This window comes from Phoxinus phoxinus (assembly GCF_949152265.1).
Source record: "Phoxinus phoxinus genome assembly, chromosome: 4".
NCBI classification, from domain to species: Eukaryota; Metazoa; Chordata; class Actinopteri; order Cypriniformes; family Leuciscidae; genus Phoxinus; species Phoxinus phoxinus.
The window spans coordinates 9294633-9308614 of NC_136879.1; the positions used below are offsets into that span (position 1 = coordinate 9294633).

The window sequence follows — 13982 nt, forward strand, 5'->3', positions numbered from 1 at the left end:
AATCTTCATCCCTGTATCATTAAATGGCTAAACATTTTTTGAATGTACCAGCCTGGGCTCTCACAAAATATTTGTGAAAGATTAATAACATGGATTATATTGATATTGTGTTTTGTTGTTTGCTTGATTTTATTTATAATGTGTGATTTATTGCAAGGCACACTTAAACTGAGTAATACTACCAGAATTTACTGTTATATGTTCAATTCACTGTTATCTATTACATCTATTTGAATGATAGTAAAAACTTACCGTTGAAATAATCGAGCGCTATATGGTTATGCTTCAGTTATGTGTTATGCATGTATCGTCTAAATTCCCAAGGGTGATGCGTGACGCAGAAAGAATGGTAACGATCAACTTTTAATGAACATGAAGATATTTCAGAAACTACACATGAATATAACAGAGGGCTTAAATACAAAGAGCTAGATGATTAACATGACAGGAAACATGTATGTGAGTAATAAAAAACCATGACAACTAATGAAGAACTAGAACACAGGCAAATAGAGACAATGAAAACCGTGACTAGAAACTAAACAAGACAATGAAACTAAACATGACCGTGTCATAAGGTTAAAAATTATTCAAATTTAAATAAAAATTATTTGATTTAAGAAGCTCTACAAACCTGCTACTCTCAGCCTGATCAATACAATTGTGTGTGATGATTTATAGAAAGTATCATTTCTATAAGTAGCCCTTTCTGTCATGGCTCGAAGGAAAAGTCAAGGATTCAATAGCAAGTGAATACTGGTGTTTAATAACACAAGGAGTAGAGTTAGAGCATATACAGAAGTGAGGCAGGCAGCAGTTTACAGGCTCGGCAACGCAGGACCCCGTGGGCAGACAGCGCAAGGGAAACCCCAGACGATCCTCAGAACAGGCAGATAATCTTGGAACAGGCAGACGAATCTAGAACAGGCAGACGAACCTCCGAATCAGGAAACTGGAGCGAGGGAGAGAAGACAGTGAGCCGGGCGCGAGAACCTCCACAACCATCTGACAAAGACAGGACGAGGTGACAAACAATATATAGAACATCTCTCATTCAAAACAGCTGACGCTGATCAGCTCATTAGCGGAGAACAGCGAGCCGCAGATGAGCCGCGCCCACTATTCCCACACACACACACATAGCGAGGGCGAGTCAATGAATCCATGAACCGTGACAGTACCCCCCCCTCCTAGGAACGCCGCCTGGCGTTCCCAGACAACCTTACCTGTCGATTGTAATCATCGATAAGGGAGTGGTCCAGGATGTCCCTAGCAGGAACCCAACTTCTCTCCTCCGGACCGTAACCTTCCCAGTCCACCAAGTACTGGAAACCGCGTCCCCTCCGTCTTGAGTCCAGTATACGATGAACCGAATAAGTAGGCTCCCCATCTACGAGTCGCGGCGGGGGGGGAACCGGGGCAGGCGGATTAATGTAAGAACGAAAAACTGGCTTTACTTTAGACACATGAAAGACGGGATGAATCCTCCTGTACACTGGAGGCAGGTTGAGGCGGACTGCCACCGGACTAATGATCTTGGTGACAGAAAACGGGCCAATGAATTTGGGAGCAAGTTTATTGGAAACGGAGCGGAGAGGAATGTTCCTGGTTGAAAGCCACACCTTTTGACCAACGACGTATACGGGAGGCTTAGACCGGTGGCGATCGGCTTTAGCCTTGGTGCGCGCCCCCACCTGGAGTAGAGTCTCACGGGCTCTAGTCCACGTGCGGTGACACCTCTGGACAAAGGCGTGAGCGGAGGGGACCGCGACTTCGGATTCCAGACTGGGAAAAATTGGTGGCTGGTAACCTACACTACATTCAAACGGAGATAGGCCCGTGGACGACACTGGCAACGTATTGTGTGCGTACTCCACCATTGAAAGTTGCTGACTCCAAGAGGAAGGATTCTTGGAGACCAAACATCGTAACACCCTCTCCAAATCTTGGTTGGCTCTCTCGGTTTGACCATTGCTCTGGGGGTGAAACCCTGAGGACAGACTGACAGTCGCTCCCAGTAACCTACAAAACTCTCGCCAAAATTTGGACACAAACTGGGGTCCTCTGTCAGAAACCACGTCTATCGGGAGGCCATGTAAGCGAAAGACGTGATCAACAACGGTCAACGCTGTCTCCTTGGCTGAGGGTAATTTGGGCAAGGGAATAAAATGAGCCGCCTTCGAGAACCGGTCCACCACAGTCAAAACGACCGTATTGCCCTGAGAGGGCGGGAGGGCGGTGATAAAATCTAGCGCTATGTGGGACCAGGGTCTCGAAGGGACAGGCAGCGGTTGAAGTAACCCATCTGGGGGTCGATTGGAAGTCTTACCAGTGGCACAAACCGAGCAAGCCAAAACAAAACTGTGAATGTCACGAGCCATCAGTGGCCACCAGAACCGTTGCTTGACTAAAAAACTAGTGCGAAAAACTCCTGGATGGCAAGCTACGTTGGAACAATGACCCCACTGAATAACGTCGGACCGTAATCCCTCCGGCACAAACAAACGATTCGGTGGGCAACCGGGCGGAGGCGTTACCCCTTCTAAGGCCGATTTGACCTTCGACTCGACCTCCCATGTGAGTGTGGAGACAAATAGGGTCTCGGGTAAAATGCACTCGGGAGTAGACGGGCGATCGGAATGGTCAAAAATCCGTGATAAAGAGTCGGGTTTGATGTTTTTGGAACCCGGGCGGTACGAGAGAGAAAAATCAAAACGTCCGAAAAAAAGTGCCCACCGAGCCTGCCTGGAGTTCAATCTTTTGGCGGTTCTGATATATTCCAGGTTCTTGTGATCGGTCCAGACGATAAAAGGTACCCCTGACCCTTCTAACCAATGACGCCATTCTTCCAACGCTAACTTAACTGCCAACAACTCCCTGTTACCAATGTCGTAGTTACGTTCGGCAGGCGATAAACGACGGGACAAAAACGCGCAGGGATGCATCTTGTCGTCTGTTGGAGAACGCTGGGATAGCACTGCTCCTACCCCCACCTCTGACGCATCGACCTCCACCACGAACTGACGTGATGGATCAGGGGCTATAAGGATGGGAGCTGAAACGAAGCAGCCTTTCAGTTTGACAAACACAGCCTCGGCTGTGTCTGACCACCTGAACGTCGTTCTGGGGGAGGTCAAGGCAGTCAGAGGCGCGGCTAGTTGGCTGAAGTTGCGAATAAAACGCCGGTAGAAATTGGCAAACCCCAGAAACCTCTGTAGGGCCTTACGGGAATCTGGGCTTGGCCACTCCACCACAGCCTTAACCTTATCAGGATCCATTCGTACTCCCTCAGACGAAATTATGTACCCTAAGAAAGGAACCGACTGTGCATGAAAAGCGCATTTCTCCGCCTTGACAAAAAGCCCATTCTCTAGCAACCTCTGAAGCACTCGTCTGACGTGTTGAACGTGCTCCTGGAGAGACGAAGAAAAAATCAATATGTCATCCAGGTAAACATATATGAACTGATCTACCATGTCTCTCAACACGTCATTGACGAGTGCCTGGAAGACCGCTGGGGAGTTGGACAGCCCGAACGGCATAACCAAATATTCAAAGTGCCCCCTGGGGGTGTTGAACGCGGTCTTCCATTCATCCCCCTTCCTGATGCGAACCAAATGATATGCATTACGTAAATCCAACTTTGTGAAGATTGATGCTCCCTGCAACCTCTCGAAGGCTGAAGACATCAACGGCAAAGGATAAGTATTCTTTACCGTGATGCTGTTCAACCCCCGGTAATCAATACAAGGTCGCAGAGAGCCATCCTTCTTCCCCACAAAAAAGAATCCCGCCCCCGCTGGAGAAGAGGAAGGGCGGATGAACCCAGTTGCTAGAGAATCAGAAATATATTTCTCCATAGCCTCCCTTTCTGGAACAGAAAGCGAATATAACTTGCCCTTAGGCGGAGACGTACCTGGCAGTAGATCTATAGCACAGTCATAGGGACGATGCGGAGGAAGAGAAGCAGCCCGGGACTTACTGAACACTTCCTTCAGGTCGAGATACTCTGGTGGCACGTTAGACAGATTCACTGGCTCCTCCTGCAACACAGAACAAGAAACGGACGGAACAGCAGACGAAAGACATGAGGCATAACATTGATTACTCCAGCTGGACACAGAATTCTGTCCCCACTCTATCCTGGGTCCGTGTTTCACCAACCACGGATGACCCAGGACAATGGGAGCGTGAGGTGACTGAGTGAGGTAAAGTGAGATCCTCTCAGTGTGGTTACCCGAAGTGGTAAGTGTGATGGGTCCCGTGGTGTGAGTGATGCCCGGAAGTCTCTGTCCATTTAGTGCGTGGATGGTGATACTGTGCTCCAGAGGTGTGACAGGGAGGTGAAGCTTCTGAGCCACTGAAACGTCCATCAGATTCCCCTCTGCTCCCGAGTCCACCAGCGCCTGGCCGTTGAAGGCGCGGCCTGCCCACTGGAGTCTCACCGGAAGGAGGGTGGCGTTCGAGGGTCTGGCCATGGATATCCCGCCCGACAGTAGCCTCCCTCCTACCGCCGGGCTTGGCCTTTTAAAGGACAGGTGGAGACAAAGTGGCCGGGCTCTCCACAGTAGAGACACAGACCTCTCGAACGGCGGTGTTCTCTCTCCTCCCGGGAGAGCCGAGCTCGACCTACCTGCATGGGTTCAGGATCGTTCGAGGGGCTGACCGTGTTCACTCCTCTGAGACTGGGAAACTCAGCGAAAACCCCCACTGGAGTCTGGAACTGTCGATTCTCTCTCTGTTGTAATCGTGCATCGATTCGAAGTGCCAGTTCAACCAGTTCATCAAGTGTCTTGGGTAAATCCAACGTATAAATCTCCTTTTGAACACGGTCAGCCAACCCATGCAGGAACATGTCCCACTGCGCCTCCTCGTTCCATTTGCACTCGGCGGCCAACGTCCGGAACTGGATGGAATAGTCAGAAACAGAGTTGTTGTTCTGTCGGAGATCGGCAAGTTGGCGGGCCGCCTCACGTCCTGCGACCGCGCGATCGAACACACGACCCATCTCCTGCTCGAGTGCTTGGAACGAGGAGCAGCAGGCGTGTTGATTCTTCCACACCGCTGTTCCCCACAGAGCCGCGCGTCCCGACAACAGCGTCATTACCAGCGCCACTTTACTCTCCTCCGAGGAAAACGTCACAGGCTGAAGAGAGAAGTAAATCGAGCATTTGGTTAAAAAAGTTCGACACATATTAGGTTCTCCTGAATACCTCTCGGGGGTGGGGATGCGCGGCTCCGATCGGTTGATGTTGGGATTTTCCGGGGGAACAGGCGGGGGCGGTGCTGGCGCAGTGGGACCTCTCAGATGTTGTAGTTGAGAGGTGAGCTCGGACACCTGCGCTACCAGAGCCTGTATCGCCCGACCCGAGGCACCGATCTGTTCATCCTGACGGTCCATGCGGGCGTGGTTACCGGCATACATCTGCTCAAAGCTGATTGCACTCGCTGAATCCATGATCTGGTCAGATGGTTCTGTCATGGCTCGAAGGAAAAGTCAAGGATTCAATAGCAAGTGAATACTGGTGTTTAATAACACAAGGAGTAGAGTTAGAGCATATACAGAAGTGAGGCAGGCAGCAGTTTACAGGCTCGGCAACGCAGGACCCCGTGGGCAGACAGCGCAAGGGAAACCCCAGACGATCCTCAGAACAGGCAGATAATCTTGGAACAGGCAGACGAATCTAGAACAGGCAGACGAACCTCCGAATCAGGAAACTGGAGCGAGGGAGAGAAGACAGTGAGCCGGGCGCGAGAACCTCCACAACCATCTGACAAAGACAGGACGAGGTGACAAACAATATATAGAACATCTCTCATTCAAAACAGCTGACGCTGATCAGCTCATTAGCGGAGAACAGCGAGCCGCAGATGAGCCGCGCCCACTATTCCCACACACACACACATAGCGAGGGCGAGTCAATGAATCCATGAACCGTGACACTTTCAAAAAATAACAATGAATATAATTTTCTTGAAATGTTCTGCCACACAAATTCACTGTTTTCTGAGAATGGGGAAAAAACTGTGCACTTTCACGTATTCAAGTCTCAGATTTACCCTCTTTTTTTCCCAAGGGGGCTTCATGTTCAAGCAATGGAAGGAAAAGTATCTGGTGTTGACGGTGGAAGGAAACCTGATGGTGTGTCGAGATGCAGACTCACCAGCTGACCAGATGGTGGCGCTCCAGAGTAACTGTGAGTCCATAGTGGAGGGTAAAGAAATCTTGGACTTGCCCCGTTTACCCCCTGGAGGACGCAGAGACAGCTGCTTTGCCCTCATCCTGCCCCAAGACAAGTTCCTCCTCCTGCTCTCTGATAGCCCTGAAGAGTGCAGGTGGGCCAACAGCCTGGTTCATGTAAAGCTTCTTAAATGATTTCCCTTTGTATAAGTATATATTTGCGGGCAAAACATGCACTTTTATGCAAAAATGAACAAACGTGAGTCAGTGTGATTCTAAACTTTTTGTCTCCAACAGTCAATGGCTGAAGTTACTCAGGAAGGTGAAGGAGGTGAGTTATTACATTTCATGAACACCAAATATACTGTTTCAGAAAGTCTGAGACCACACTGGAAAATATTGTATACCTGAAATAAACAGGTTTTAGATTATACTGACATTTTACTGTAATTTTGGGGGAATAAATCTTTTAGCCAAATTGTTATGCTAATATTATAACGTGTGATGGAAAAAAAAAATGTATTGAATTAAAAAAATATATTGCAAATAGAAGCTTTTTCCCTAGTGGTCTCATTTTTAACCCTTTAGCTGTCACCCCCCTTTTTGAGAATGGACATTAAAATGCACTATTCAAGCTTAAAGTCCGCGTGAACCGGAAGTTGCAAACGACTTTTCTCAAGTGTTGTGACGCATTTCCGAGTGAAACGGAATATTGAACAGAGGGCAGGGTTTTACTTCAGCGCTACTCCTCTACATCTCTCGGCCATAGCAGAGTAACGGTTTGAGGGGAGTGGTTAAGCGATTAACCAACCCAAGCCCCGTCAAGCCTATGTCATCAGAAAAAGAACCATTCCAGACCTGGAAGTAACTTTTCAGACTTTGATTAAAGATAACTTCGGCAAACCATTTTTTCCCGTGTATTAACTTGCACGGATTAATTGTTCACCACAAGACCAGTAATATCCGCTAACAAAGTAAATAGGGTCAATTTTGATTTCATGCCGACTTTAAATGGTTGTAATTCAAGAATGCTTTGGAGTATAGACCTAAGTTTGGTCTTGTTTTAAAGGGAAAAAATTGCAGATTCAAAAATGAAAGTATGAAAAAGTTTTGGAAGTTTAAATTTACATTAAATCAAATATAATTTATTTAATATTTTTATTTTATATAAAATATATATTTTACAAAATAGTTTTTACTATAAAATTACTATAAAATCAAAGCCATATATCTAACCAAGTTGTGTTCCAAATTTGATGTTAATTTCAAATTTAAGTTCCAATGAAATTTTGTTTAGGCGTATTACCAAAAATAGCCTCCGGGTGTCATTGAATTCCATTGAATTTAACTGTATGCATTCTGCCATAAAAAAAGAAATAAAATTCTGTCCAAATATCACTTCTGTCACAAAATATGGAACCTTGAGACTCAGACCTTTCTGACAATGTGTTTTGTCAAGATTAGAAAATATTTTGATCATAAATTATGAAACATAATGATGCCCAAAAGGGGAGGAGCCTGATAAAATAATTTACAGTACTGTTTCTATGGTAACACAATGTCCAATTTCAAAATAGTTTTCACAGGATGAATTCTGAGATCGTAAGCTTTCAAATGATACCTAATTTATGATAACTACTAAAATATGTAATGTAATAAAAAAAGGCGATAAAAAAGATAATATTATATTTTAGAGGATAATATATATATTATACTTTTTAGAAGATACTATTTTTTTTTTTTTTTTACAAATAATAGATTATATGTTTTCTTATGAAATTTTGAACATGAAAACCAACATTTCAATTATTAAAAGTGTGTGCGTCGACTTTTTGTGACAAAGGTCAGAACCCCTGTTATGATGTAGATTGCGCTCTTGTCATAAATTAATCTATTACTGTTCCAGCATAATTTGTAACAAAAAACAGTGCTAAAATATCTATTAAGGAGTCTTAGACCTTTCCTACGATATATAGTTTGTCATGATTAATTTAGGATTTAATTGTAATATAGTGAAGTAAAGCGTCCCATATACGTAGGCGTCCCATATACGGGACGGTGACAGCTAAAGGGCAATTAATACACTGCAATTCAAAAAAACATTTTTATTTTATTTTAAAAGAAATTTATATTTTTATTCAGCAAGGATACATAAAATTGATCAAAACTGACAAGTAAATACATTTATACTGTTACAAAAGATTTATATTTCAAATAAATGCTGTTAATTTGAACTTTCTATTTTTCAAACAATTCTGAAAAAAATACATCACGGTTTCTACAAAAAGAAATATCAATATAAAGCAGCACAACAGTTTTCAAAATTGATAATAATCAGAAATGTTTCTTGAGCAGTGCTGTACTAATGCTGAAAATTCATCATTCATCATTCATTTTGCTGTCATTTGGCAAGACTGTAGATGACTATACAAGTCTATTTTATTTCTCTATGACACTATGTATGTTTATTGCTTCTTTGCCAAACAGCAGGATTATTCTCAATGCATGTTACATAATATGTTATGTGGCAGTGCCTTCTCCAGATCCTATATCAATGATTAGTGTTGTAATCTCTCATGAGAGACAACTGAACACTTTGCCATCTTTAATCTTTGGATTAGAAAGACGTTTTCGTGACAACTCAGCATACAGTATATTTGCACAGTTCAATGGCATCCTCTTTTTGCTCAGGGTGTGACCTCAACACTGGCCCTGCAGAGACAGCAGAGCATCACGCCCTGCATCACAGACCGGGAGCCGCTTCCAGACATCTCCAGTGACAAAGAGCCCACATCCCCGCACCTCAGCGACAAGGGCTTGAGCTCCCCGCGTGTCCGCTCCAGAGAGAACTCCTTCAGATACAGAGGTGCGGCTCACTTTTACTACTCACTGAGTAAAATATACACTGATATTACCATGTGGTGCTATGGTAATATCATGCTTTTTATAAGCCATTCATACAAATGTTCCTTCTAGAGCAGTGAATCTCAAGCAGGAGAGCTATTAGCACTCCCATTCAAGGGCTTTTGCTCCCCCTGGAACTATGTGATGTGAATTCTGCCATATTTGATCATGGAAACTAAGTTCTAGATGCAGCAAATGCCATGTGACAAACTGCACCTGCAGGATGTGAAAGTGACGACTGCCTGAAGGCACCTCAAAACTACAAGTCTCAAACCCTTGTTAATTTTGACATTTGACCGCATAATTCTTCTAGCTAACTTAAGCTGACTGTTTTTACACAGTTTCCGTTTATTAAATTGTTATTTTCGTTTGTGTAATTTTTTTATATGTTCTTCAACAGCCCAAGCATACATATGGTCGAGGTGATTTTGCCAAGTAAGACATGTTAAGACATTTATTGTTGATCCTGGAACAACATTCCTGTCAAAAACATGGTCCTAACCCTACCCCTAAACCTAACCCTATCCATAACTTGAAAGGAGAATAAGAATGGAGTAGAAGCCCCTATCCCTTGTTGAAAGCCTGAAGCCCCGTTCACACCGCCAGCGACACAAAGCGACATGATCCCATTCATTTCAATGGAGCGCTGGTGGGTTCCGGCGACAGTGACCATTGGCGACAGAATGTGGGCGTGTCAAGCGACGCGAGACACGCGACAAAATTTCAGAAATGTAAACTTTATGCAAATGAGAAGCGATTTTTGCGAGCGACAACCAATAGGAAAGAAGACGTGGAGCTCACGTCACCGTCTCGAGTGCAGACAAAATAGAAGAGTTCGAGGGCGATTTCACGGTTTTATATGATTTCACTGTAACCACATACATGGATATAATAAAATCATGCATGGAAAAGAAACTGTCAACAGTCTCAGTGAGTTTAATTCATACATTTATTGTTCGAGTGTTGTAATTTTATGATGCAAATTTAGCACTGATGCAGTTCACTTTACAGTTTCCTCTGCATTATGTTGACTATTAGAGACAAGAAAATGTATTATTTGTCAAATTCAAATGACTTTTTAGTAATTTATGAGTGAGTTTAATTTGTTGATTGATCGATCGTTGATCTAGTAAATGAATTAATCCACTGAACACTGCTGTGGTAATATAAAAACACTCTCCCAACAGCATACTGTTACTTATGAGCCTAATTCCTAGTCAAATTAAAATTATATGACTGTATATATATATATCACTTGTGATGGTATTTTGTATAGATATGGCCAGATGTGCAGTCTACCAATAACATTAGAGCGACAACACTATGAACTCCAACAAGCGACTTCACAGTACAGAGGCTAGCGACATACAGCGACAAAGTCGCTGGCGGTGTGAACGGGGCTTAAATGTCTTGGGTTACTTGATTGTAACCCTGAAGTACAGGTATATGTGGATAACACCTCAATGAAATTGTCATTGAACTTGGTAGCCTCAGACGGTGACGTCATTAGAATGCACGCTTGTTAGAGGCTATAATTAGATGTACCACAGGTACATCCTCAGTGTGGCAATGAAGTGCAGAATCTTGTTCCTGCTATTTCAACGCATTCTCATCCTTGGGCGTCATATACTGACGCTTTTGACAAATCGTCTACATCCAACGCACATGGCACCCTTTAGCGTCAATATGACACGCACAGAGCTTTGTTCGGTTATGGTTGGATTTAGGTCTGGGGTAGGGTTAGAGTTAGACCGCTAGGAGGCGCCTTCTGGCCCATATCTATCTGCGTCTCATATTGACGCTAAAGGGTGCCATGTGCGTTGGATGTAGACGATTTGTCAAAAGCGTCAGTATATGATGCCTTGGGATGAGATCGGGCTGGCTATTTCAGTGAACAGGGTTACAGTCAAGTAACCCGAGACGTTCACTTTCAAGCTTCACTCTATGCTATGCTGATGGAGCAGAATACGAGAATACCTCTGTTTCAGCCCCCATGACAAACAAATAGTTGCTCTGAATACGAATACTTTTGCTACTGGCGAGTTCAGTGTACGTAGGCCTGGGGCCTGATGTATAAACATTGCATACACACAAAAAAAGGCATTGAAATGCATGTACGCAATTTTCCACGCACATACAGTATCAGGATTTATAAAAAATAAACTAGCCATAAATATGTACGCACCATACGGACATTCTGGACCGTGCACACTCTTTTACTGGAGTGAGCAAAGTAATGAAGTAAACGGAATGATTACATCTGATATACAGTACACATTTAGATTAAATACGCCACTCTCATTAATGGAGTTAAGCACTAACATTTGTATGAAATCATTATCCAGAAGTTAGAAATATTTGTAGTGGATTTGCTGCTTTGAACACTTTTCCTGTGGAATGCTGTTTTTTAATGTTTTAACTACAGCAACGATACTTGGCTAGCGCATGATAATTCCGCTCATTATTAAATCTTTAAATTGTGTTCTACATAGCAAAACTCATGTAGGCTGAAATCTATCCATATATGGGAAACTAGTGCTTATATTTTTCAAAATACTGCAATATATGCATTGACCATGTATGGCTATATATATATATATATATATATATATATATATAAAGTATTTATAAATGAAGACAAACATAGCATTACATGATTTATTTTACAAAGTATCCTTTATTGCACATACATGTTCCCATATATATATATATATATATACACACACACACATTCACATAATGAGTTACAACAGATTTATAGTTCCCAGCATGCTTTGCTTCTTACTGACTTCTGAAAGGAGAGCAAATGTTAAAATTAAGTGTTATTTAATGTGTTTTGCTCAATATTAATATAGGGGGAGATCTGTTAGTGTTTAATGTTCTGTTATTTTGTAATTTAACAGTTTTTCTGGTATGTCTGAGTTTTTGGGGTCACCATTGTGCTGAAGGGTATAGCCTGTGGTTCGGTTGACGATTAGCCAAATTCCATTAAGATTAAAATTACTACAATTTGAAATTAATTGCTGTGCATTCTTCTGCACAGTGATAGTTAAATACTTAAGCACATGCAGGTGCTTATTATAACTAGCTTGAAAATATGAAATGTTTATAATGTAAATAATTAATAAATAAATATAAAAAATATAATAAATTATATATTTCTCTATATATGTGTTTATTTTGCATGAGTTTTGCATGAGTGTTTGCTCTCTGGTGTTTACTTTGCAAGACAAAGAAACCTGAGGATGCACCTGTGGCACATCTAATTATAGCCTCTGACGAGCGTGCATTCCAATGACGTCACCGTCTGAGGCTAGCAAGTTAAATTTCATTGAGGTGTTAATTCACAGCTGGTCAATCAAAGATATTCCCCAAGCGCTTTCAGCGCAGCATAGAGTGAAGTTTAAAGCTGAAAGTTAACTTGACTACTTAAAAAAACTACCCCTCAAATTGAATTGGTTGATTGGAATGTTGATCCAGAAACATCACCACATACATTCAGGCCTTTAGAATGGTGCGTAAAACGCTTTATAAGGGGGAGGGGGGACCTGTAAATAATTAATCAGCTTCATAGAAGATTCTTCTGTGAACACAGGTGAAGTAATGAAGCCACTGCCTGTTCTTGATGATAATGGTATATCAAAGTATCATGGTGTTATTACTATCATAAATCATCACTGTCCATGGTTAAGAGTACACTTGGAAAAACAGAATAAATAATCCCTACATGTTGCTGATTAAAAGATAAAAATCTCCTGTGATGCCAATGCAGTTGTCCTGTGGTAAGCCTCTCTCTCTCTCTCTCTCTCTCTCTCTCTCTCTCTCTCTTTATGCTATAATCCGTTAAACATGTTTAACTCTTTTTTTTTTCATGCTTATTCTCTCTGCTATGTTCTGTATTATGTATGTAGGTCTCTCATTCAATGGTGCACTAAAATGTGGCAACCTAAAGAGGTTTATTTATTATGTTTTATTATTTATTTTTTACTTGATTTCACCCATAACAATTATTGTGTTGGTATAGAATTTATACCAACAAAACATTGTTTTTATTCTATACATTAATGTATTTAGGTTGATTCTGCAATAGTAAATAATATTTTTGGCTTGAATAAAACTAATTTAGATGTTATGATGTACACAACCATATAATCCATCAATCAGATGTTGCACTAGACATCAAAGGAGCGTTCGACCAAGTTTGGCATAACGGCCTTCTGGATAAGCTTTCTGCTAAAGGCATAACTGGGCCATTACCTTCGTGGCTACAGAATTACCTGGAAGGAAGGTCCATCCAGGTCGTGCTCTCTGGTCAGTCCTCATCACCTCAACCTATTACCGCCTCGGTGCCCCAGGGATCCATTCTCGGCCCGCTATTATTCTCCATCTTCATAGACGATGTTGTAGAACAGTGCGATAATAGCATTTTTCTATATGCGGACGATTTCACCATTTACGCCCCAGTAACGACACTTAATGGTCCCACAGCATCCCTAAATAAAGACCTGGAGAATATTCGCAGGTGGGCTGACACCTGGAAGGTCACGTTCGAGCCTAGCAAATGCAAGGGTATGGTTTTGTCGAAAAAGAGGCCTCCATCATGCCCGTACCTTCTCTTTGGGGCAACCAAAATTGACCTTTCTGAGCAGTTGAATATTCTGGGACTATGGATCGATAAGAAGTAGCTATGGACTAATCACCTGTAAAAAACATCTGCAAGCGTGCTGGACAGCGTCTTGGAGCTCTGCACAGGTTGGCCAACAAGCTTGATGCCAAAGGTAGGGCCAATGTCTACAAGGCACAAGTCAGGAGCACCATGGAGTACTCATGCCTCGCCTGGATGAACAGACTACCCTCGGGCAGCTTGACAACATCCAGAAAAAGGCACTGAAAATCA

General features: G+C 42.8%; 1 protein-coding gene across 2 annotated transcripts in view; it reads left to right on the forward strand.

Annotated features, from left to right (window-relative positions):
- LOC306997388 (uncharacterized protein) overlaps positions 1-13982 on the forward strand; it is a 41767-nt gene that overhangs the window by 10879 nt on the left and 16906 nt on the right. For both annotated transcript variants that reach the window (XM_079610694.1, XM_079610695.1), the window contains 3 exons: positions 6078-6336; positions 6479-6512; positions 8873-9047. In XM_079610694.1, coding sequence (XP_079466820.1) covers positions 6078-6336; positions 6479-6512; positions 8873-9047 — 468 coding nt within the window. The remainder of the gene's footprint in view (positions 1-6077; positions 6337-6478; positions 6513-8872; positions 9048-13982) is intronic.